Below are 22,928 nucleotides of genomic sequence, written 5' to 3' on the forward strand. Positions count from 1 at the left end.
CACACACACACACACACACAGAAAACACAGTTTAATGGCTTCTATAACAATAGCACACACACACACCTATGAAATAAACATACATATTACTATCACAATTGTAAAAGCTCTTTTCCCACATACTGAAAGAGAATTGTAATTCTAAGGTAATAAGAAGGGCACTTGACAAGGCTGGACTGGCAATCTGGCATACCTAGCATTTTGCAAGTAGGCAGATGCACTTTTGGGCCAAATTGCCAAAATATTTACAGGCCTTTTATTTTACTTTTTTTGGCCCATATATAACTGACAGAGGCCCATTGGATTTTTTTTTATTGGCACTGACTCAATCAAATCCAGGAACCCCATTCCACATTTGCAAAATGACGATTGGTTAGGGTTAAGCATTTGACCTTGAGTGGTTAAGGTTAGGATAGCGGATTGGTCAGGGGATAGGGCCTGTACAAATGGGGCTACGTTAACTTGCGTAAGCATGGACGCCTGGCAAATAAATGCTATTGAAGGGCGAGTCTTGGCATGGCCATAGTGGGATTTGTAATATCGTTCCCAACTCCCGGCCCTGAGACACAAGCTGTAATAGTTATGCTTATGCTGGAAGTTTAACATCCACGTTAAAATGGACAAAAGACCACCAAAACGCAAGGGAGGTGCAGAGAAATTACGGGACAAAAAGATTAATAATCTACAGGCGGATGCCTCAAAATGTGCCAACATTTCTGAAATGTTTGGGGCTGTAGCAGCTGCTTCAACATCAGCATTACCTGAAGTAGAAGAAAGATGAGAGGTGGCTGGCTATAGAGAAGCAGAAACAACATCATGACAGGGAGGAAGCCAGGGAGGAGGAAAGTGACCATGACAGGGCCATGGGAGCGAGTGAGGAAAAGATGGAAAAGAGAGTAGTTGATGCCGCGGTAAGGAGTAGGACAAATTAACAGGAACTTTCAGGAAGAGAAGGAAGCTGTGTGTGTGCGTGAGTGCGTGCGTGCGCGCGTGCGTGCGTGCGTGCGTGCGTGCGTGCGTGCATGTGTTATGTGCGCCTCACATCATAACGACAAACAAGCAGTTTGGCTGTAACATTAAATGTAGTGGCTGTAAGGTAACCTAAGTGCTTAAGCTTACATTAAAAATGCTAGCAGTTGGACTGTTGGGTATCTGAAAAGTCTGTGTGATCTGTAAAATCATTATACAAGCATCAATGTTCCTTGAATTGCTCAGTTAACTGATGTCATTCAGTAGCTTTGCAAAGCCAAAGTTGCTTTGTCGAATGCCAGTAGCCTACCATTTTAACTAAAATATGAATCTTACAATAATTAAAATTAACACTAAACTGTTTTTAAAAGTTACTAAGCTAATATTAAGCAAAATAGTAATAATAGCAATAATGGCAATACAATATCAAATATCAATAAAAAAATACCATAAATATACAAATCATAACTCTAAGAATTAATTAATTATTTAAGTCTAAGACCAGATCATTTTTGAGACCCCTCTTGAAGGATCCAAAACTATCACATGAACGCACAACACTAGGCAACGCATATCATAAAATTCACACATATTTTAAGGGGACTGTCTGCAGGAAATGTGTCTCTGACCAATCACATGGTAATGCAGAGTGAATTTTTCCAGTCGGGAAATCCTTTTCCCAATTATTCACACCACATGAACACAGCACAAACGCCGTTGTTCTCGCAATGTTAACAAAAGGGAAAATAATTTGTGTATTCTCCCCTTGAAATTTGATCCACTCAAACATGGGTTCTTTCTTGGCCCACGCCAAACCAAATATATAAACTCCTTGGCAATTATAAAGGATGAGGGACTAAGAAAGCAGAACAATTATAATATATTAATCCCACACGCCAACAGACCTCACTCCTGCCCCAATTAAATGCCATTTCTCACCTTGACAATCATTAGGGTCTGTTTCTGCCTGTCATACCAGAAGCCATAGTCAATCCAGAGGCGCAGCAATTCCAGCGGTGGTTGGGAGCCAAAGAGGTCATAGGCTGGCATGTTGAGGTTGTCCAGGAAACACAGCAGGCGTTTTCCACCTGCAGGCACAAACACGCCTTTGGTTCTCTTCTCTATGCGGCTCTCCACGATGGCCTGGATGTTATTAGAGGTAGTCTGGACAGTGATAGATACACAAAGAGAGAGACAAAAGCACAGAAAAGATGGAACGGTTAGTTATATCGTGTACCTTGTGTTATGAAACAACATTAACCATGTGACAATAAAATTCAGCAATGAAAGCAATACTGAGAAAATATGTCAAAGAAAATGTGTGTGAATACGTGTACAGTTATGTATTTGTGAATGTGATTCCAGCCTATCAACCTAACTGTACTGTGGCTTGTTTGCTTGGATGGCAACTGGATATATCTGCATATCCCTTACTGTATGTGACTGAGACAATGTAGGGGAGAAAATCTGTACACTTACCCAGTGATATCAAAATTATGAAACCTGTTGCTGGTGATGAGTGTATTGTGGGTGGAATTATGGAATTTGGCTTGTACACTAAAAATTGCATGTGTATATGTTGTGGTGGCATCTATAGATCATACTTTAGGACAACATGTGTGTTGCAGTCTAGTGGACATTCAGGCCATTCAAAATGTAAATTGTGGTAGTTATATCACATCTTTGTCTTTAATGAGACCAAAACTGGACCGGTGGCTGTCGCGTCAAGGACTGAGCTTCTGTACATGGGGTGCATGTAACCCTAGCCCTAACTTCAACCGCCATGACTAAATGCCTTTATTCTACTTAAATTTATGTCTGACAACTAAATATATTATGGTATTGGTATTTTATTTTTTTACACAAACAGAATCACAAGAACATGGCATACACAGGCACACAGACCATGCAAAGGCACCAACCTGTGAAGACATGTTGACAGTGAGGCTAGTCCACTTGTTATCCAAGCCCTGCAAGATGCTCTGGACCACTGAGGTTTTACCAGTGCTTACTGGCCCAGTGAGCAGCACTGGGTACTGACTCAACACCAAAGCCTTAACCAGGAAGTTGTAGCGAACTGTGTCCACTGTCGGAACCATAATCTTATAGAATGGAGCACTGCAGGAGGAAGGGATATATAGATGTATTGGAGTTGGTTGATATGTTGTTGGTTATACCCTCTAGCATTTATTAACTTTATAAAAACTGGATTAGCAGAGAATGTAATGAATACAAATTCCACAAATATATGTGTACAACAGCTGGTGTCAGATATATACAGTAGGACCACCTGGGTACTTACTTGGCATTGTAATGCCAGTCCTTCTGGAGCTTATCTTCAAAAAAAGCCCAGGTTCTGTTCTTGGTGTCCACATAGTACTCATAAACTGTGTCCTGAAAGAGTAACATCAAAGATTCAGCGAATGTTGATGCCTGCTAAAAACAGACTTGGGTGGAAAGCTGGAGTATACAGTAATACATTTCATTAGTATTTTGTCTGTTATTTAAAAAATGCTTACATTAACTGAATGAGGCTTGGAATTGTAAAGTCATCTAAACATCATACTGATATAGTGTCAATGATTAGTGTAATGATTGTCGAAACGCAGGCTATTGTGATTTTCTTAGGGTACAATGGGACCTGCTTTTAAAACTCTCATGGTGTCAAGCTACATTTGTTCATTGATACACAGAAAAAAAACAATCTGTCTTTTGGTATCATAATAGACCCCCAGCCTGCCAAAGCTACTCAAACCTAAGTAGTTCTGGAAGCTCTACTTGTCTTTTTTTTAAATTGTTTGCCATAATATTGTGTAGCCACAGACGTTGCAACCTACAGTTCATTTAAAACGGGTCAAACAAGCAGACTAGTGAAAAGAGAGAGTGTCGTTTGGCAGACTTTGTATCTAAGTGTGTAAACAAATATTATGCTTTATAGAGGACCTTGATAGGGAAGGTGCCTTCCATCTCCCGAAGGAAGTTGTCCATCTTCTTGCGTCCATCATCGTCAACAGAGGCACAGATAGACCAGATAAGGCTGAAGATGAACCAGAGCTCCACCATCCTACCCAGGTTATCTGTATCCAAAGTATTCACCTTAGAAAAGGGAGAAAATAACATTGTGTTTCACACTGGGGATGCTTGGATAATGTCATCTGCACAGTTTTGGGATTAATTCACTTATGTTTTCATAATTTACGGCAACATTTTAATCACAAATCTTAAATCAGTTACATCAAATGCCATTAAGGACCAAGATTTAAGGTGTGTTGCAAAATGGTTGTCAATGTGAGGGATTATAATATGTAGTGGAAGTTACAGATTGCAATCTATTTACCCCATTGCTGGATGTGGCCAGGGAGTCATAGAGGCGGCAGAGAGACGTTACTCCATTAATCTCAGTGATGGGAATCAGCTCCTTACAGTTTCTGTTCTTAAAGTTTAGTGTGCTCTCTATGTATTTCTCAAACAAACGCTTTAAATGGTTTACTTCAGCCTGTGGAGAAATGGAGAGATCAATACAGTAGATAGAGATAGAACGTGAAAGTGTCCCAGAAATTAAGAGAATAAAATGGGTGTCATTCATAAAACATTTTTTTTTGTTCCTCTTATAAATGTGTTCATGAAAAAGACAAGTTAATTTGAGTGAATGCATTGTACCTTGTGTCGCTTGTCCAGCCAGGAGTTGACGAAAGGCTTCCATCCCAGATCAATGTAATCATTGTAGACCATCCCACAGCGAGACACTGTAGCTGGAGAGGCCATTGCCAGGTTCTCCACTTCAAACAGCAGAGACACCTATGACAAAGGAATTTCCGAATGGCTTTTCTGTTGGTTGACTACGATGCAGTAATATTTCGTAACTAATTTGATTTTATTTTGTAATTAGTATCTGGGACCATAAACAAGATAGACAGAACGAACAAATAGAAGCAAATATACTGCTATATAAAAGTGAAATTTCAATGTTCAAGACACAGAATGCTGACATAAATTTCAAATAAACAGCCAAGTTACTTAACTTCATTAACTTCAATGACTTTTAGATCATGCACAATAATTATTTTTGTTATTATAGTGCTCTTCTCACCTGTTCAGGCATGGAGATTCTCTCACCATTGATAAGCGTGAGCACCTTATTGTCATCCATAACAGAGTTCATACTCTCTATCCACAGTGTGTCAACAGGCCCGTCAAACACAATCCACTTCTCATCTGGTTTCTCATCTAAAGAATGTAAAGGAGATGCATATGTATATATATATATATATATATATATATATATATATATATATATATATATATATATATATATATATATATATATATATATATATATATATATATACACACAGCATGCTGTATGTACCTAAGTATGTTTATGTTTATCAACATGCTCAAATAAAAAACACATTTCAAAAGATGTAGTATGAACAGGAATGTGTGCTTTCAGTGTCAGTACCTGCGCAGGCTGATCTCATGAGAGAAGACAGCACTCCATCAGTCCACTCATTGGTGGAGAGGTCATTTTCTCCATATAGTTCTCCCAGACTCATTGCCTTGGGGTTCAGAGGATAATCCTATGTGCCACAGGGACCAACGAGATAAACAAAAAGTCAATAACAACGGCCAATCATACCACTAGAGACTGTTTGTTAGCTGCAAAGCTTAAAATGATGAGACATATTAAAACAATAGCTTTTCATGGATCTTTTTTCATGTGCATCTTTTTGCAATATTTCTTCTTCTTATTGAGGTAAAAAAATCACAAACATATAAATACATTTTTGTAACCTTTGAATATTAACCAAGTCCAGTTGCCCTTGAATTTAACTTTTCTTTGATACTATGATCTGGATTTTTACTTTATTATGCATTACTTGTAGTGGTTCCCAAACCTTTTCTGCAGGGCCTCCGGGGCATATATATTAGTTAAACCTTTATTATATCTGTTATTTTTAAATTGCTTTGGCATTGTAAACATCTTTTTTGCCTGCCAATAAAGCCCCTTTGAATTGAATTAAGATCAGCTATTTCTCCGTGGGGAGACAAGACAGAGAAAGATCATTTCTAATTCTCCTGGGAGAAGGAGACATGGCCTACCTTGCTGCCCAATATCAACAAACATGCCACAACCTGAGAGACAGTGAAGGGTGCGCAACAATCAGATGTTTCCCCCTAGGGGCCGCGCTCCCCAGTTTCGGAACCACTAAGTAACTAAGTGATGTTACACCAGTAACTGTCAGATGAATATATGTGTTTGCATGAACATATGGGTGCAACAAGGTACAGTTTCTCAGGGGAGACAGGCAATTGAGAGTAACGAGAGATGGATAATGAGAACCAGGGAGAGGTAAGGCTGGCATGAGGAGAGGCACAAGAAATAGATATGCAAAGAGCTAGAGAAAAAGGGAGCAAGAGATAAGTGAGATGAAAAATAATAAGGGTAAAAAGAAAACTTCTGAATGGCTGTTTCACTAGAAGAGATACACTAGCGCCCCTTTTGTGACCCAAGAGGTTCCTTTTGATAGTGTATTCTTTTCCATTCATACCTACCAGGACCAGCTGGAAGCCAGGCACTCCCTTTTGGTAAAGGGAAGTGAGGGCATTCTGCAGAGTCCTCCAGGTAACACTCTTAGCGCTGCCTGTCTTTCCCACCAGCATAGATGAGTGTCGAGAGTTTTTGGTCTCATAAAGTTGGATGACTTTGGTTATTGTAAAAGGAGTCACCTGCAAACCGCTCTGATGAAGCTCTGCCTCTATAGCCTCCTTCAACTGCAACAAAATGACAGATGAAAATAGACAGAAGATGATGATGATGATGATGATGATGATGATGATGATGATGATAATACCCTGAGTGAAATTGTAAAGATACAAAAAATTAAGATGTAACTCCCATAATTCACCAGGGTCAAGTTGAATTAAATTTGTCCATTTTAGGTGTTTATCTATATATGCACACACATGGCAAATATGCATTAAGACACACTCATCCACATATAAACACGTGCTCTTTAACATACTCCAGTGCTGTGATAAGAGCATGCAAAAATATAATGTACATACACATACACAGGAAAAGACAGACTGAACAAGACTAAGAAACTATCTTATCTATCTCTTTTTTCCAAAAGACTAAAAAAAATCCAATCTGCTTTTCAAAGTTTTAACATACAAGGGACCAGTCAAAGATGTGTGTGTGTTGTTTGTTAAATTCCTCATTTGTTTGTCCTCTCCACCAAAGTTAAAGAGACAGCCACATAGCGAGACAGAGAGACAAAATAAGACAGCAGATGCAGAGACAGCAGTGGAATTTTAATGTTGTCTAACTGCTTAGTATAATAGTTATAGTAAGAGCTGTTATCGATGCTATAATTAATATTAAGCCGGGCTAACTGCTCTCAGGACAACCTCTGGAGCAAATTAACTACAGAATTGAATTGATGAACAGATAAAAAATAAACTTTTTATGACACTGTCAAACAATACAATACAGAGCAAACATAACAAAACATTAAGTCTCTTGAATGGAATGCTTATCTTGATTGATGACTTACCTTGCCATAGTCTATAATGGGTGTTTCCACAGCAGGGAACAAGTCCTGGGTGATCCCATTGAACAGTGGCACATCAGTGGAGGCCAGCTTAGCAATGTTCATGTCCTTCATAGCCATTAGCAGGACCTGAAGATAAAGATACAAAGAAAGATTTAAGTTTGTTTCCTATTTAAATGTTTATTTTATTTGAAAGGGAAGGACAGTAGTTAATTCAGTAAATATGGGCTGGTTCTTCAATTATTTGCCAAAAAGACAGCTTTGGTTCACATTGAAGCTCATACAGTCATAGCAACCGCCTGTTAATCACATGCAAAATAGAGTATGCTTAGTATGAAATTCCTTCTTTGTGTTTCCACAGACAGTGTTTCCTTGTTGCGGTGCAGTGGAGGTGGAACTTCAGGGAGACCCACTTGATCTGACTAACTCAGACTGCTGGAGCCTTACATTTGCTTCATATACACCTGTGAATGGATTTTTTGTATAGAATGAGGACTGTGGATTTTTCCCCTATAACTTACACTGGAGGTGGATTAGGAAGGGATCTCTTAATGGCCTGTATAACCGGACGAATAATTAAAGCAAGCAAAACCAAGTATTAAATAACTGTAGATTGGTTTGTTCACATGAGCGAGAAAGCAAGAGAGACATACTTCTTCATCAGGAACATTGGTGCAAACACGGCGCTTCTTTCCAGCATAGCGAAGCAAGGAAGTGAGCGCACGAAGGCCAAAATCATAGTGGTCCTGTTTAGACAGCTGCTGCACTGCCAGGGAGTACAGGGTGAAGACCTTCTTAGCCAGGAGCTATGAAGACAAAGACAGGGTACAGCGACATAGAGTTACAAAGACAGAAACAGAAAAGGAACAAAAAAAAGGAGGACAGAGGGAGAACGATAAATGTCACTTTAAATTAGATTCAAATTTGCAGTATTTCCAGAGATGAGCCAGGGTGACTTAGCAATGTGCTAATAAAGCATGTCATTGAACATTAATCCATCCCTTCCCATTCCCTGTCTCAGTGAAATCAAAGACACATCATATCATACATACAGTGCCTTGCAAAAGTATTCGGCCCCCTTGAACTTTTCAACCTTTTGACACATTTCAGGCTTCAAACATAAAGATATACAAATTTTTAATTTTTGTGAAGAATCACCAACAAGTGGGACACAATTGTGAAGTGGAACAACATCTAATGGCGACTTTTACAACTTCTTTCTAGACAATAAAAAACTGCCAGCTTCCATTGCAGCAGAAAAATAGCATGACAATAAAACCATTCATCATACTAGGTGTTTGTGTATGTGGAATTTGCTGAAGTCTTCAATGAGCAAGCGAGGTAGAGGAGGTAGAGAGCTTCACGTATCTGGGTGCAAACCTCACTAAGGATGGTGGAGGCACAGCGGATGTCAAGAAAAGGTGGCACTGGCAAGCGCGCAGTTCAAAAGGCTATCAAACATATGGCAAGCCAGCGATATCAGCAGGAAGACCAAAACCTCCTTTTCAAGAGCTTGGTCCTTTCGGTTCTGCTTTATGGATGCAAGGCCTGGAAACTAACAGGGAGAGGAAAGAAGCGGAAATCTTCCAGACCAAATGCTTACGGAAGATTTTCAAGATTCGATGACAACAACACGTCTCCAACAAGTCAGTTCTTGAGATGGCAGAAGCAAAGAAAATCATGAAGAGGTGAGGAGACGGAGATGAACTGGATCGGCCATGTGCTGAAGAAGGACAGAACGACGACTGTGCTGTGGCCCTCGGGTGGACCACCTGAAGGAAGAAGGAAAAAGGCCACCCAAAAACAACTTGGCGCGAATGGTGAACTGGAACGTCGGTGCAGGCTGGAACACGTGGAACACAGCACGACGTGCGCTGCAAACCGAACCCAGTGGAGGGTGATGTCCAAGCCTTGTGTGCCTCCTGCACGGAGAGAATTAACTAACTTCAATGAGCAAAATAGGACTTTGTGGTGTTCGAGAGCAAGATCTTCTTAAACACAAACAAGGTAGGACACTCACCATCGGTTTTTCTTATCACTCAAGCAAGCACACGCGTGCCACTATGCACATCAACTCTGTCATCTCCCCACAATAAACACTCACATAGATTACAGCCAAGCACAGAAACCATTCTCCCCAAAGTCCTCAACGCCCTCCTCACCTCTGCTGACACCGGGTACCTCCACATCCTTACCTCCTCAACCTGAGTACAGCCTTTGAACACTCCTACTCAAAGACCTCGATATTGAAGGTATCGCACTCAGTTGGCCCGTTCCACCTTTCCTAACAATCCACTTCATCCTCTCCATAAATGTAAATGTGCTGTATTATATAGCGCTTTTCCAGTCTTAACAACTGCTCAAAGCGCTTTTACATCTACAGGATACATTCACCATTCACACACATTATACACTGTGGCCGGGGCTGCCGTACAAGGTGCCACCTGCTAATCAGATAAACCACCACACACATTCACACTCCGATGCGCAGCACCGGGGCAACTCGGGGTTCAGTGTCTTGCCCAAGGACACTTCGACAATGACTGCATCAACTCTTTTGATCGAACCACCAACCTTCCGATTGGCAGGCAACCACTCTAACCACTGAGCCACAGCCACCCCACATCTGCTAAAGCCGTCACTCAAGGCATTCCCATCGGCCCCCTCCTCTTCATCATCTACACCCCCCCCCCCACAAGTCAGATACTTCACCCCTTAACCTAGACTTCCACTGTTATGCCGATGCAACCCAGATCTACCTCAGCACCAAATCCTTCTTACAATCCTCCCCTCTCCCCCAGTAACTCTTTTGCAGCTTTTAAAACCTGGATGCAACGCACCTTCCTCAAACTCAACAGCAATAAACAGAATTCCTCTTCATAGGCTCCAAATCCACATGCAAAAAAATAACCTCACTCTCACCATTGACGGCACATTGTCTCCCATCTCTCAAGCCCGCAACTTTGGCATAAGCTTTGATTCACCCTCTCCCTTGAGTCCCACATCCACTATGTCATTAAACCCCTTCTTTCACCTCTGCAACATCACCAAAATCACCCTGTCTCACACCCACCTTTGCTGAAAGACTCATTCATGACTTCATCTCCTTCCGACTGGACAACCGCAACTCACTTCCTTTGACATCAGCTCTACCCACATCAACCGACTCCAATTGGTGTGAGTTATATGTTTTTTATTTAGTTATGGATCAAAATAAAAACTGTCAATCATAGAAGATAATAATTATTATCAGCTGTAGCAGAAAATGTGTACTGTCTTTAACTAAGAACGTACTAAAGTCTTTAAACCTAAAATTAAAGCCCATTTCTTGTCAAGCCTACACACCACTCCTTACACGTAGTATTGTAGTGATCTATGTGGGCATGTGGGAATGCATGCTCCAAGTAGATAGCATAAACAGAACTACTATGCATCCGTGGTGTCCGCACTGTCCATGTACGCGTCCATTGAGGAGTACATTTGAGCCTACGACAAACCTTACTGTTTTCTTCTTTCATTTGTTCTTTTTTAAGTTTTGTCCCCGCAAACACCAGTAGACCATGTCCTTGGTGGTAGTACCTTGCAGTTGTTGAAGCCCTCTCCAAACAGTATGATCTCAGCGATGAGAGTAGAGTCTGGCACCACCATGGAGATAGTCTAAACATGGACTTGAGGTTGTCTGGAACTCAGTACGACCAGCGTAACCTTAGAAAATACAAAGAGGCAATTATGTCAGGTTTCATTACAGAATCTTTTTTCAAAACATCCCCTGAAAATATCTCAAACTACTTGTGCCAAATAATCAGCATAAAATGCAGTGTATGCTTTGCACATTGTGTTTACCTACCGGGATTCATGGTGATAAAGATGCCACATGACCAGACCAGGCGTTGGTGCTGTCCGTCAAAATGGAACTTGGATTGTCCAGCTGCGAGGGCGGACAGATTAAGAGATCTGCTGGCCACTACTGACAACACCTCAATGTTGATTCGGTTGAACTCCGAAGCACCCCCATGCTCCTGTCTGTTCAGAATAAATAAATAAAATACATACAAATCACGCAGTAAAAAGAAAATACAGTCCTAATAAAAAACATGCTATTTTGACCAAAAGTTTTGCCTAGTTCAAAAGTTTTTGCCCCAACTAAATAATAAAGTATTTTGCCGTGTCTTTAAACACACAGACCTGTTGACCGTACATTATTTGACATTTGTTATTAGTTACTTTAATTTTTATCATGGACATGTTTATCATTGATTAGGCTACCAGTTTTTCTAGCAGAAATAGATAACTAGTAAAAATAATTTTTTATCTTCTAGTTTTTTCTACCTGTGCCAGGCCAGAGTACATCGGTCCCATGGATTTGTAGTTCTAGTCCTTCAGAGCAGTTCACTACGATGACGTACATCCCTAGAGCTTTGCCTAAGTCTTTTGTAGTCTCTGTCTTCCCAGTACCCGCTGGGCCTTTAGGAGAGCCCCCCCGATGGAGATGGAGTGCTGTGGTCGTCATGTAACCACGGACAGAGTCAAACATTTACTGACAGACATTTACTCTATAGAGAATTGATGTAGAAGAAATATTTATAAAAAGCAATAGTTAGAATAATTATGGTATTAAAACAATATTAACAACTGTAAAAGAAAAAACAATGAAAACAAATGGAAATAAAGTGTGTTTATAGCATTTCAAGCTGTGCCTTTAATAGATGTGAGACGTTCCCCAATGTATTAATACATCCTGTATTTCAATTATTAATCTTCCCAAAATAAATTAACTGACATGCGATGGATTGCTTCATGTGTTCATGTATTTTGGTTGGTGCACTAAATGACTAATATATCAAGAATACTTGATTGCTACCTGTCAGTAAGTGGAGTGATTACGAGCCGTCCAGAGTTGCCCAGGTACTCGTAGCCATACTTGAAACGTGTGTTGGTCTGTCGGATTTACAATCATTAAGATCCTATTGGGAGAAAAAACAAACCACCAGGAAATTGTACAAGTTTAGGGATTTTTTTTTTTTTTGTATACTTCCAATTCATTTCAGTAAAACTGTATCTTGTTGCCATTAGACAGGTCAGCAAACTGAAAGGAGGAAGATGTAATAAAGTGTATTCCCTCTGCAGGATTACACCACCTTCATTAAATAACCACACGCAAAAATATACTAAAAACAGACAATAAAATGTTTGTGAAATGCTCTCTTTTTTCATGCTGTCTCTCTTTTCATATTGTTCTGTTCTGTTTTTTTTTGTAACACCCACCCAGAAAAAATCAAGAAGAGATGACACAGTAACTACAATATTCAAGAATTTACAACAAAATAGACAAGAAACCATGAACTAAATAAACATATGTAAATGACAACACTATAAGCCCATCGTACATGTCTCTCTCCAGCACAAAGCTTCATAGGAGCCCTCTAGAAACCTCAGGTACTGTCCCTATTTTGTAGTATAGACATCTAATCTTTCAACCACCATCACATAAGCCCACTCTGGATTGATAACAGCCCTTCTTATTCCATCCTCCTAAAAAAACAGTTTGCCCAAGCTTCTAATGATCCTTTCTGTTGTTTTTACAGGACTTGCATCTCTCAGAGCATACCTTCTCCCAGTATAGTGCAGCTGGCAGAGCCACTCGATGCATTGACACTCATTGCATCCGTCTTGGCCAGCTTCAATGACATCCCGAGCATGAACCTCCACTGTGACCAGCGCAACAATTTTCAGACGCTGGACTTTGGACAGGTTGCCACGATGAGCTCTGAATACATTGAAGCATAGCGACCTAAACAAAGAGAGTGATAGCAAAGGCTCAAGAGTTTTATTAGAAGCCTTTTTAATTCTTAAGATGATCCTGTTGGCTATCCATGCTACTCAAAAGGCTGATACACGGATTTTGACATAACAAGGATATTTAGTCATAGAATGTGCAAATATTGAAAATGCATCAAACTAACTCCATCAGATGACAAAAGCACACTTTTACATGCTTAGAGTCATCATCTTGGTGTAGAGCGTTTAGCTTACTTTATGAAACATACTATAATTTTGAAAATCATCTCAGTTAGTTCACTCAATATGACATTTAATAAGTTCCAAAAAGTTTTTGGGGGCTTATTTTGCATTTAATTGATAGGCCAGCTAGAAAAGAAAGGGGGGAGAGAGAGGGTGGGGACGACAGCAGCAAAGGGCCATAGGTCAGACTCAAACACGGCCACTACAGTAAGGACTAGCCTTAAAGCCGTCCACACCAAGAATGATAACAACTATAAATATATAGTTTAAAAAAAAATCCTAACTCCAGTGGATGTGGAGTCTACACCACTATTATATGACATTGGTGAACGTATCTGGGATAACTTGAAGAGCAATTTGATGAACAATAAATACACCGACAGTCAACTTAGCACGGCAGATGACCCTGCGGAGAGATTTGTTTATGACGTGGTTGTGGCGTGGTGTGACTTCCACTTTGATCTTTTAGCTCGGTGTTTTTTGTATTTCTAAACATTAGCAGAGCCGGGGATAAGAGCGGTGGATGGGTGCCAGGTGTCAGATTTTTTGATTTGGTGCTCTGCAAAGATCTGCTCTGATCCCTGGCTCTCTGTAGCTCTGTGCCACTGTTTCCTGGAAGGGAGCGATCTTGCGCCCCAAGGACAGCCGGTAAACTTTGTTGGTTCACAAATGTAAGCCTACTTGAATTCAAGCATACGTAGGATTCAGACATTCCTGTAATCTTACGTTGCAAAGTCTGCATATTAGTTTATTATGTAGGCTATTCTCATCAGCTGGAGCTTGCAGTGCGTGCTTGATGCTACTGTTGCAGAACGTTTTCGTTCTTGGCGTGTATGCTCACACTTATAGTTATGGGTATACTATTGGTTGTTGGTGTGGACGGCAAAAATGTGGCAAAAAATAAATGAAACCGTTTTCTTCTTCATGGACTAAGGGAAGACTTATCAGCTCTCGCTTTGCTGGTAATGAAGATTAGTGACATCATTGGTCCCCTGTGCTGACTGGCAGTGATGAGCATCTGAAAAAGGAAGAATACAGTTGTTTATTTTCTTTTTCTTTTTAACCCAATGGACATGGACTGAATAAAATCCATCGGACTTTGAAGGGGTAATTTTGAGTTCAACAGGAATTGGGATTTGTATCGAGCAAAAATAATTACCATGACAAACTGATTTTCAAATTGGTAAATCCATTTGCATTGTGCTAAGTTGCAGCATGTTATGACCACAGTTAAAAGAAGTCAAGAAATGTCACTGCATCAGTGACTGTCAATTAGAATCTCAGATGGTGAAGATGCAAAACAACAATGGCAGTTTAGGACGGAATAGAGAAAGACAAATGTACCTGTCCTGGCCAATCTTTGACCCATTTGTCTTTCTGTCCTGTCATCTCTTCAGAGCTAAAAGGCACTGCTCAGAAAATCCTTAGTAACTCGCATGGCCTTCCAAATCACACAGCCAAACCTACTACACACAAAACAAAAGTGCTAACTTCTCCATCATAACTTTCTGTATTTGCTTTCATGACTACACATCATCAACATAACCTCCCCATGACAACAATCATAATCATCACTGCTGTACCTCCACAGGTCTGTCCAGTTGCACTGTCTGCTAAATGGAATAAACTCCCCATCAGCAAGAGACACTCCAGTGGCTTCTGGTTTTCGGCCTATAGGACAAACATACACAGTGAGCTCACTCTAAGTACTGGTCGTGATTCATTATTTTATTGACTAAGTCTTAATGTGCTTCTGCAAATAAACACAACCATCTAAATTTTGGATAAACAGAAATACCAGTCACTTAGCACACGGTTGTTTTCTACAGCACATAATGTGCTCTGTATCAATAAATCAGGTCTGGTCTTTCAATGGAGAGCACCCCTTATTGTTTTTTGTATCGGACACTACAAGTTTAGACAGAATTTATCTTTGCAATGTGTCTACTAATGTGGCTGTCTAGATCTTCTGTTTTTGCCCCAAATCCTTATCAAATTGATCTGATATTACATAAATAGGGTACAGTGGAGTGATGATGAATCTTTTGCAGCAAAGAAGTAAGAAACACCATTTTAATGTATAATGTTTACTAATTGAATCTCAAAAATGTCCTTTCATTTCTTTTTTCACAATAGTAATGCAGCACTGCCACCAAGGTATGTGACCTATGATTGATTTTCTGATATTTTTTTGTTGCCTGCCTTTACAATACGTAGACTCTTGAGTTATCAAACACTTCTTTAGGTAGGTTGCATGGCGTCTGGGTTCTGTGACTGCCCAGGATCTCAAGCACATCATCATTCGACAGGAAGTAAAACTTGGGAAGATCTGCCTCTTGGTCTCTAGGTACATGTCCAGGGCCTTCTGGATCTCCTCAAGCTTGGCACTCATCCTGACAGCTTCTCAGGCAAGCCTGAAGACAGGGAGATACTTAACTTATTCTAAATATATTGTTTTAAGTCATATATAAATAAGTGAATCTATATATACAGTGTATATATTGTTTATTATTAATGAAGCTATCTTGAGCCAGAATTATATCCACATTTAAATTAATTCTTCCCATTTATTTGTTAACCATATGTTGTTGTTTTTTTAAGTTTCCTCACTCCAAATTTAAGTACAGTTGTAGATCCACCAAAGTACAAACAGTAAATGCAAGAAAAAAATATCTAAGTATGTTTGTCATACCGGGTGTGTGTTTCCTGCAAGGCATTGTTATCCTTGTGAGGTCGGCCATGATTATTTTCCAACTACAACTAACTTCTTCAAACTCTTTGCACTCAAGAGGCAGCTGCTCTCTGATGTCCTTTCCTTGGAAAATATTCTAGGGGAGAAAAAAATGGAAAATGATAGAGAAAGATTGGGTACGGTAGTGAAAGAGGTTATAGTGGTGAATAAAACAAAACCAACAGCTGTGAGAAAGATCATTCACTAAGACCACACTCAAACTGAATTATGTTTTAATCAATGTATGTACTATTCACGCTCCATTTCAATCAATCCAGCTGTCTACACACACTGTAACGGCCCTTTTACATATTTATAGATGAGTGTATACAGTGTATTTTTTATGCTTGAAGTCTATTTTCTTCCATTTTACATGCGTAATATTCTGTAATGGTCTGAGCAAGGTCAAGCACGAATGATCTACATTAAGCCTGCCTGCCCTGAATGCATCCTGTGTAAACACAGACAGAAAACAGAAGTTGCTGCTGCCTGCTAACCAACCAGTGCTCAAGGTGTAACAGTAAAACGCAACGATGTACTATATTGTTCCGATCCAAAAATAAAGGATCAGGTCCACTGTGTCAACGCAAACTCTCACAATAATAATGTGTACTCCATCAAATGAATACTAACGACAATAATGAAATGCCAATCATAAGCAATGACTACCCATGTATAGTGAATCCTAATGAATCCTATATCATAGTACAGTTATGTGATGTGTTTTCCTTTACCTCCAGATAAATCCACTGACGTTGTACAGTGGATCATCTCGATGCCTTCCACCCATTACAGGCGTCGTTCCCAGCAGTCCACCTCCCGCTCAAGGCTTTGACAAACCGAGAAGTCTTCATTGTGGACAGAATAACCATGTTGTCATCCAGGACCTGGAAAGCTCCTCTGTGCCCCTGGGAGAGACAGGGAGGGAGATTTGAAACAGCGATGATTGCATGAAATGGATTCCAATGGTGTCACATTTTCATAGCAAAAAAAAGAAATCTGTGAAGTATACACTTAAATTATCGTCATTAGGCACACTTTACAAATTGATGTAATCCATGCATTGCATAAATTCTTACTACATTTATTATTAATATGTTCCGTTTTTTGTGTGCCAAAAAGCTTTAATTCACCTTGGTGGCAGTTTTAAAGCTGTTATTGTTACATATTTGGCTCTGACATTGAAAGGTATTTCTAATATTCCCTATGTGGCGCCAACTTAAAGAAGGGTATTGTTAATATGCATGATCATCAGTTGTTTTTACATGATGAAGTCAATAATTAATCAAGAAAAGGGTTGCACTAATAACTTGATCTTGTGAAATGACAATTTGAAGAATGATATACAGGTTTCATTTCCTGTAACTATCACTTGCCTTACTTCCTCTCCTATTGCGTTCAATCGAAATCAGAATCATTGTTTATTTCTCTCTCCCTGCCCCTTTATTTGTGTTTACTGGTGGCCAGTGGCTGACTGTAGCTTTCCCCCCACTGTCAATCCGTTGGCATGGGCTGCTAATTAGCCGAGCCTGAGTCTGACTCTATTCATTTTGATATGCAGTAGATGGCCTGGCAATTCTGCTATCACCAGCCAGGCTTTCGTTTGCGTACTCTGCCTTGCGGACTCATTTCTGACAATAACAAACCCACCACTCCCTTTTTCTGAATTCTCCAACAAGGCTGTACAGACAGATCATTGTCGCATCAGCGTCACTTATGCTCTATCTATACTGCCAGGCTATACTTCCATTATATAAAAAATAGCTAGATTCCCCAATGGCAGTATTGAGTTTTACTAAGCTGTGGGATCTACTGAACATTTAAATAACATAACAAAGACACAAATCTATGACATTTTCGGATAAGTTTTAGCCTGGGTACAGTTTTAAATTCTTTAACTCTCCACCTATCTCTACATTTAAGGCTTGCTTCCTCACCTTAACCGATAGTGGCCTTCAGCTTGTAAGGCTCTATGTCCAAGTTTCCTCCCATGTCTTAGTAATGTCTCAAGACCCTTATATCAAACACAAAGAGTATGAGGGAAATTTCCACATGCCTAATGAACATTTTCATTATAAATTACAGGAACTTCTTTTCTGTCAATGTGTGTGTGTGTTGTGTGTGTGTTGTTATGCGCATACTCTCGAACCGTTAGTCCGATGAATTTCAAACTTGACAGGTATGAAGTATTTCCGTTTCCAAAAATAGAATCTGACAGGTTGATTACTTTCTGAGCTAGGTTATTTCAAACTAATCCCATCACCTGGCTGCACCTTTCAATTCTCCTTACTCACAGAATCTGCAGAATGCAGTGCCAGTTTGTGATTGCACGACAACCTGCTGTTTTAGTAAATCAGCTGCTAATTAAATGCATGATTGAGGGTGCAAATTGAAAGAAAAAAACAGGGCAAATTTGTACTACGCTACTATGTGCATATATCTAGCCCTCAAACTGCACTTATATTACATCTATAAGTACTTAGGGGCATGGTAGGAAAAAAGGACTAGAGCAAGATTGATGTCACACAAAGGTTAAGAAGCAGACACTCCCCAAGAACAGCTGTCAGTTAAACTTTCAACTTTTCTTTCCAATTTCCTGGGCAAGACCCTAGTTAGAATGAATGGAGGTAAGAGAAGCTGCAAAATGTCAACTGAGCATCAGTATAGACTAAAGGACAAGACTAAACTGTTCTATGGAGAGTTCCTTGCTGGCGCTCCTGAAAGCTCACTGATTTTGTCCAGTGTACATGTCAAGACCCGAGATATGATCGTCTCCAGGTGACTCAGCACTCATTGGGTCAAAAGAGCCTGCAGCTCTCACGATTTCTGCTCCAGTGCCGTAAAGAAAGGTAGCATTGAAAGTATGGTTAGAAGAGATTCACAATTTGTACAACATAAAAAACCCTCTATTTTTGGACCATTAGTCATTAGAAAACAGAGGTGATAACACATTACAAAACCACATGCCTAATTACATTATAACATCAAATATAAAACTAAGCAAAAGTTAGTGATTTTTGTCTTGGTGTTCTCATTCATACACAATCTCTCTGTCTCCCGCTTTCTGGATTCTACTCTATCACTGACTATGGCTTTCACCTCTAAATAACAAACCAGATTTTGCCCAATCTGTCGAGGTGTCAGTTGTCATTTCAGTACAACCAACCGATCTGTCCTTACCTCATCACCTTTAGTCTCCATCACATCCAGTGCCCAGTACCTCTTCACAACGCATCATCCACATCTTCACCACCACAACCATAGCAATTCTTGAATGAATCACTGCCCCCTAAATATCAGCTTACTACGACACAATTTGGGTATCAATTGTCAAAGACTCTTCACAATTCACCTCTTGTGCATCATGTAATACTAATAATCTTTTTCATTCTAATAAGTCTCTCATGAATTGGAATTTGTACAGGTTTGACAGCTCCAGGAATAACAACACTTCAGTGATGTACTCAACAAAGTATGTGTGCGCATATCCGGGCATGACAGGGGTATCACCTTTCCCAGATGGATACAGAATGCAAAAAAGGTCTTTCTCCTCAGGGAAGGAGCTATTGACAGTGATGAGGGGAAACAAGTCTAAGAGGAAGACGTGCATAGAAGGCAGCAAAACAACTCTATGGAGAGCAGACTGTACCAAGCCAGCAATAGCTTATTCTAGACTAGCAACATGCCTAATGTCCATCTTTTTAGTGAATTTGTAAAACACTCCCCTCTACAACAAACATTTTGTTAAGCTTTTGTTTGTTTTGTTTTTGTAAGCATTATATTCTTTATCCCTGCCTGATAGTTAGTCTTTTATTTGTGCACTTTAAAGCATCTTTTTTAACTATTTGACATTTTATTCCTGATCCTGCCATCTCTTGTACATTCTAACAATTACAAGACAGCAGTTCTGAGATATAAGAAATGACAATGTTTATGACAAGAAATACAGAATACTTTGGTTTCAGTCAATACCTGTCTCTCATGGCTGGGTTCCTCAGATCAGCATAGAGGGATCTCCTCTAAACTGGTCAATCTTGTTCTTGGAGAAATTACTATGTCCCACTCCTTATCCTGCAATCAGACAAAGATCAGGTCCCCAATACTGTGTAAATATGAGAGCGGCTGAGGGATTTATTTTGGCAGGGCCCAGGCATTTTGTGAGGCCATGGATTTAGTTTGTCATACCTAATAATGTCCCTAAAAGACTGCAAACTTTGTATCCATTATAAAAAGGGCATTCATAATGTACTGAGACAATGGACAAAGTAAAGCTCCTACATTGTGCAGTATTGAGTAAATGTATTTTTTGGGGCATTTATGTAATTTATATGTCTGAAACCAGAACAACACCTAAACTGACAAGGTTACTGTTTTATATCTAACTGTGACTGTCCACACTGTAGACAAATCCAAAATCTGCAGTTATTAAATCAACTATGTGTAGCAGAAGAACTGACCTTTAATTCTCTCTGGAGTTTGTGAGTTTTTTAAACATATCCTGTGCTGTGCTCTCCATGCTTTCCGTCCGTAGCACAGCAAACTGACCAACTTTCCAGATGTTCCAATAGGAATTCCACTCTTGTGTAATCTCCCAGACCTCTGCGGTTTCTAAGTCCTGTACAACACATGGCGATACACAAACAAAAGCTCAATTATAAAATTTGCCTTGCATCACTGTACAGAGTTAGCAATTTTAACAAAACATTCCTATATTCCTGGTTTGAATTCACGTGTGTTGGATGTCAACTGCTCTATGTATGTCCTGTCATTCCCTAATACCATGTACTATCATACTTGAAAAACTGCAAAAAAAAGCTAAAAACTGCTTGATCATTACACGTTTGAGCCGGTTTATCACAACCACAATTCCCCAGTAACCCTATCTGGATAACTGCTAATTTAGTTGCAGTCTTTATACACAGTATGTTGACTATGAGCCTAGTTCTGTGTCTGACCTTCTCCAGCAACCGGATGTTTTTTTGAAAGAGGCTGTTCAATTTTGAAGAAACCCAGCCCGTTATGATGGTACCCTCTTCCTGTTTTAGAGCCTCCAGTTGGCTGCGATGCTCTGCTACAGTGTTTAAGGCCATCTCAGGGCTCAGTGCACTGTCAAATGGACCTGGACAAACACATGCAAAGATGTACGGTTATAACAAACAACATGAAAAAGCATGCAATAGACAAACATACACATTCATATATCCCCACCAAAAGCACAAAAACAAAGGTCAATTGTAGGTACAATGCCTACTGTATATTAGCAGTCGGCTGATAGCTCTTTCATATAAAGGTACAAAGAAAATGTCAACTAATATGTATTTCTCCAAACACACTTAGGTTAGTGTAGGCCTTGATGATAGAGATTTTTTACCAATTAAGATGTGTTTATAAGGTATCTACACAATATGTGTAATACTCTTATACTGTTTTATTGCAATTGCAAGCAATGTTGCTGCTTTGTGGAGATTCTTAACAGCTACCAGGATTACAGATTGTTGCATTTGTAACAAGTATTTTTGTTTGTCTAGTTTCCATTCCCTGTAGTACACACAAGTGAATTACCATATTTTTTTTAATGTATATCCATTATTGTAGCTTGAATTTTCAGAAGCAAATAGATACAGGCTATAGTTTCTAATGATACTTTATTAGATCAAAAGGGCCAGGACAAAAGATAGAGGAGCAACAGTACACCAGGTTAATGAACACTTTTGTGAGAATATATAGACGTGAGTGAAAGAGACTAAGAGAAGATGTGTGGACCTGTGCTTTTAACTCCTGCAAAGTGGTCTGTATTTCTTCTTGAAATCCTCAGATGAGAGATGAGGTTGTTCTTAAACTTCTCCTTGTGCTTCTGCAGCATGATGTCACTGTCAATCAACACCTGCTGAAACCACACCCACTCCCCATTCAGCGCCTCACGATTACCAGCACCTGTGGTGGTGACAGTTTGGAATAATGATAAAAGAAGGAAGGTTTTTGTCTTCATTTATATGTATAGTATATACGATATAACGCATTATCCATCGCAATGTGTGTATATTGCTAAAAAAACCTAAAGTGGTGTGTTGTGTACAAATACTAAAGATTTGGTTATTTTACTTCAGGATGTAGCAACCAACGTTGTCTTGATTACATAAAATACAATTGCCATTTGAATTTATAAACTATTAATGTCCCATCACTCTTTGAGCAAACTGACTATTTCTCTTTCTGCATACATGCAGATTATTGTAACTTAACTTAAGTATTTACTTAATGAATAAATTCCAACAGCATATAGGCCGTTGTTTTACTAACTGAATTGTTTGGAGAGAAAACTGAGAGACAATAGCTTTATTAGTTTCTTTTCTTAAACTTACTTTTAAAGTGCAAATAATCTAGCTCCAGACACACTCTGTCCTTTTGTGACAAAACAATACAAGAGATTGGCCGATAAGGAGCATGGGTGCCACTGATAGCAGAGGGGCGCAAAACCACTTTCAGCCAGTCATGTTTTTCAGTAATGGGACACATTTTTGGAATGATTTACCAACGGAAATAAAACTGAATCAAACTGAAAACATTTAATAAAGTGAAATCTTGCTGAAAGAAAACCAAAATGTAACCACTGAATCAGTTTGTGTGTTGGAATGCATTGTCGTGCAGTT

General features: G+C 39.5%; 1 protein-coding gene across 4 annotated transcripts in view; it reads right to left on the bottom strand.

Annotated features, from left to right (window-relative positions):
- Nucleotides 1-22,928, bottom strand: part of dnah2 (dynein, axonemal, heavy chain 2) — a 119,008-nt gene that overhangs the window by 63,229 nt on the left and 32,851 nt on the right. For all 4 annotated transcript variants that reach the window (XM_032544697.1, XM_032544700.1, XM_032544698.1 and 1 more), the window contains exons 40-50: nt 8,180-8,332; nt 7,530-7,655; nt 6,526-6,744; nt 5,432-5,549; nt 5,060-5,196; nt 4,630-4,767; nt 4,307-4,465; nt 3,913-4,065; nt 3,272-3,363; nt 2,892-3,087; nt 1,909-2,133 (exon numbers count right to left, since the gene is read on the bottom strand). In XM_032544697.1, coding sequence (XP_032400588.1) covers nt 1,909-2,133; nt 2,892-3,087; nt 3,272-3,363; nt 3,913-4,065; nt 4,307-4,465; nt 4,630-4,767; nt 5,060-5,196; nt 5,432-5,549; nt 6,526-6,744; nt 7,530-7,655; nt 8,180-8,332 — 1,716 coding nt within the window. The remainder of the gene's footprint in view (nt 1-1,908; nt 2,134-2,891; nt 3,088-3,271; nt 3,364-3,912; nt 4,066-4,306; nt 4,466-4,629; nt 4,768-5,059; nt 5,197-5,431; nt 5,550-6,525; nt 6,745-7,529; nt 7,656-8,179; nt 8,333-22,928) is intronic.

The sequence above is a fragment of the Etheostoma spectabile genome, chromosome 19, assembly GCF_008692095.1.
Source record: "Etheostoma spectabile isolate EspeVRDwgs_2016 chromosome 19, UIUC_Espe_1.0, whole genome shotgun sequence".
Classification (NCBI taxonomy): domain Eukaryota; kingdom Metazoa; phylum Chordata; class Actinopteri; order Perciformes; family Percidae; genus Etheostoma; species Etheostoma spectabile.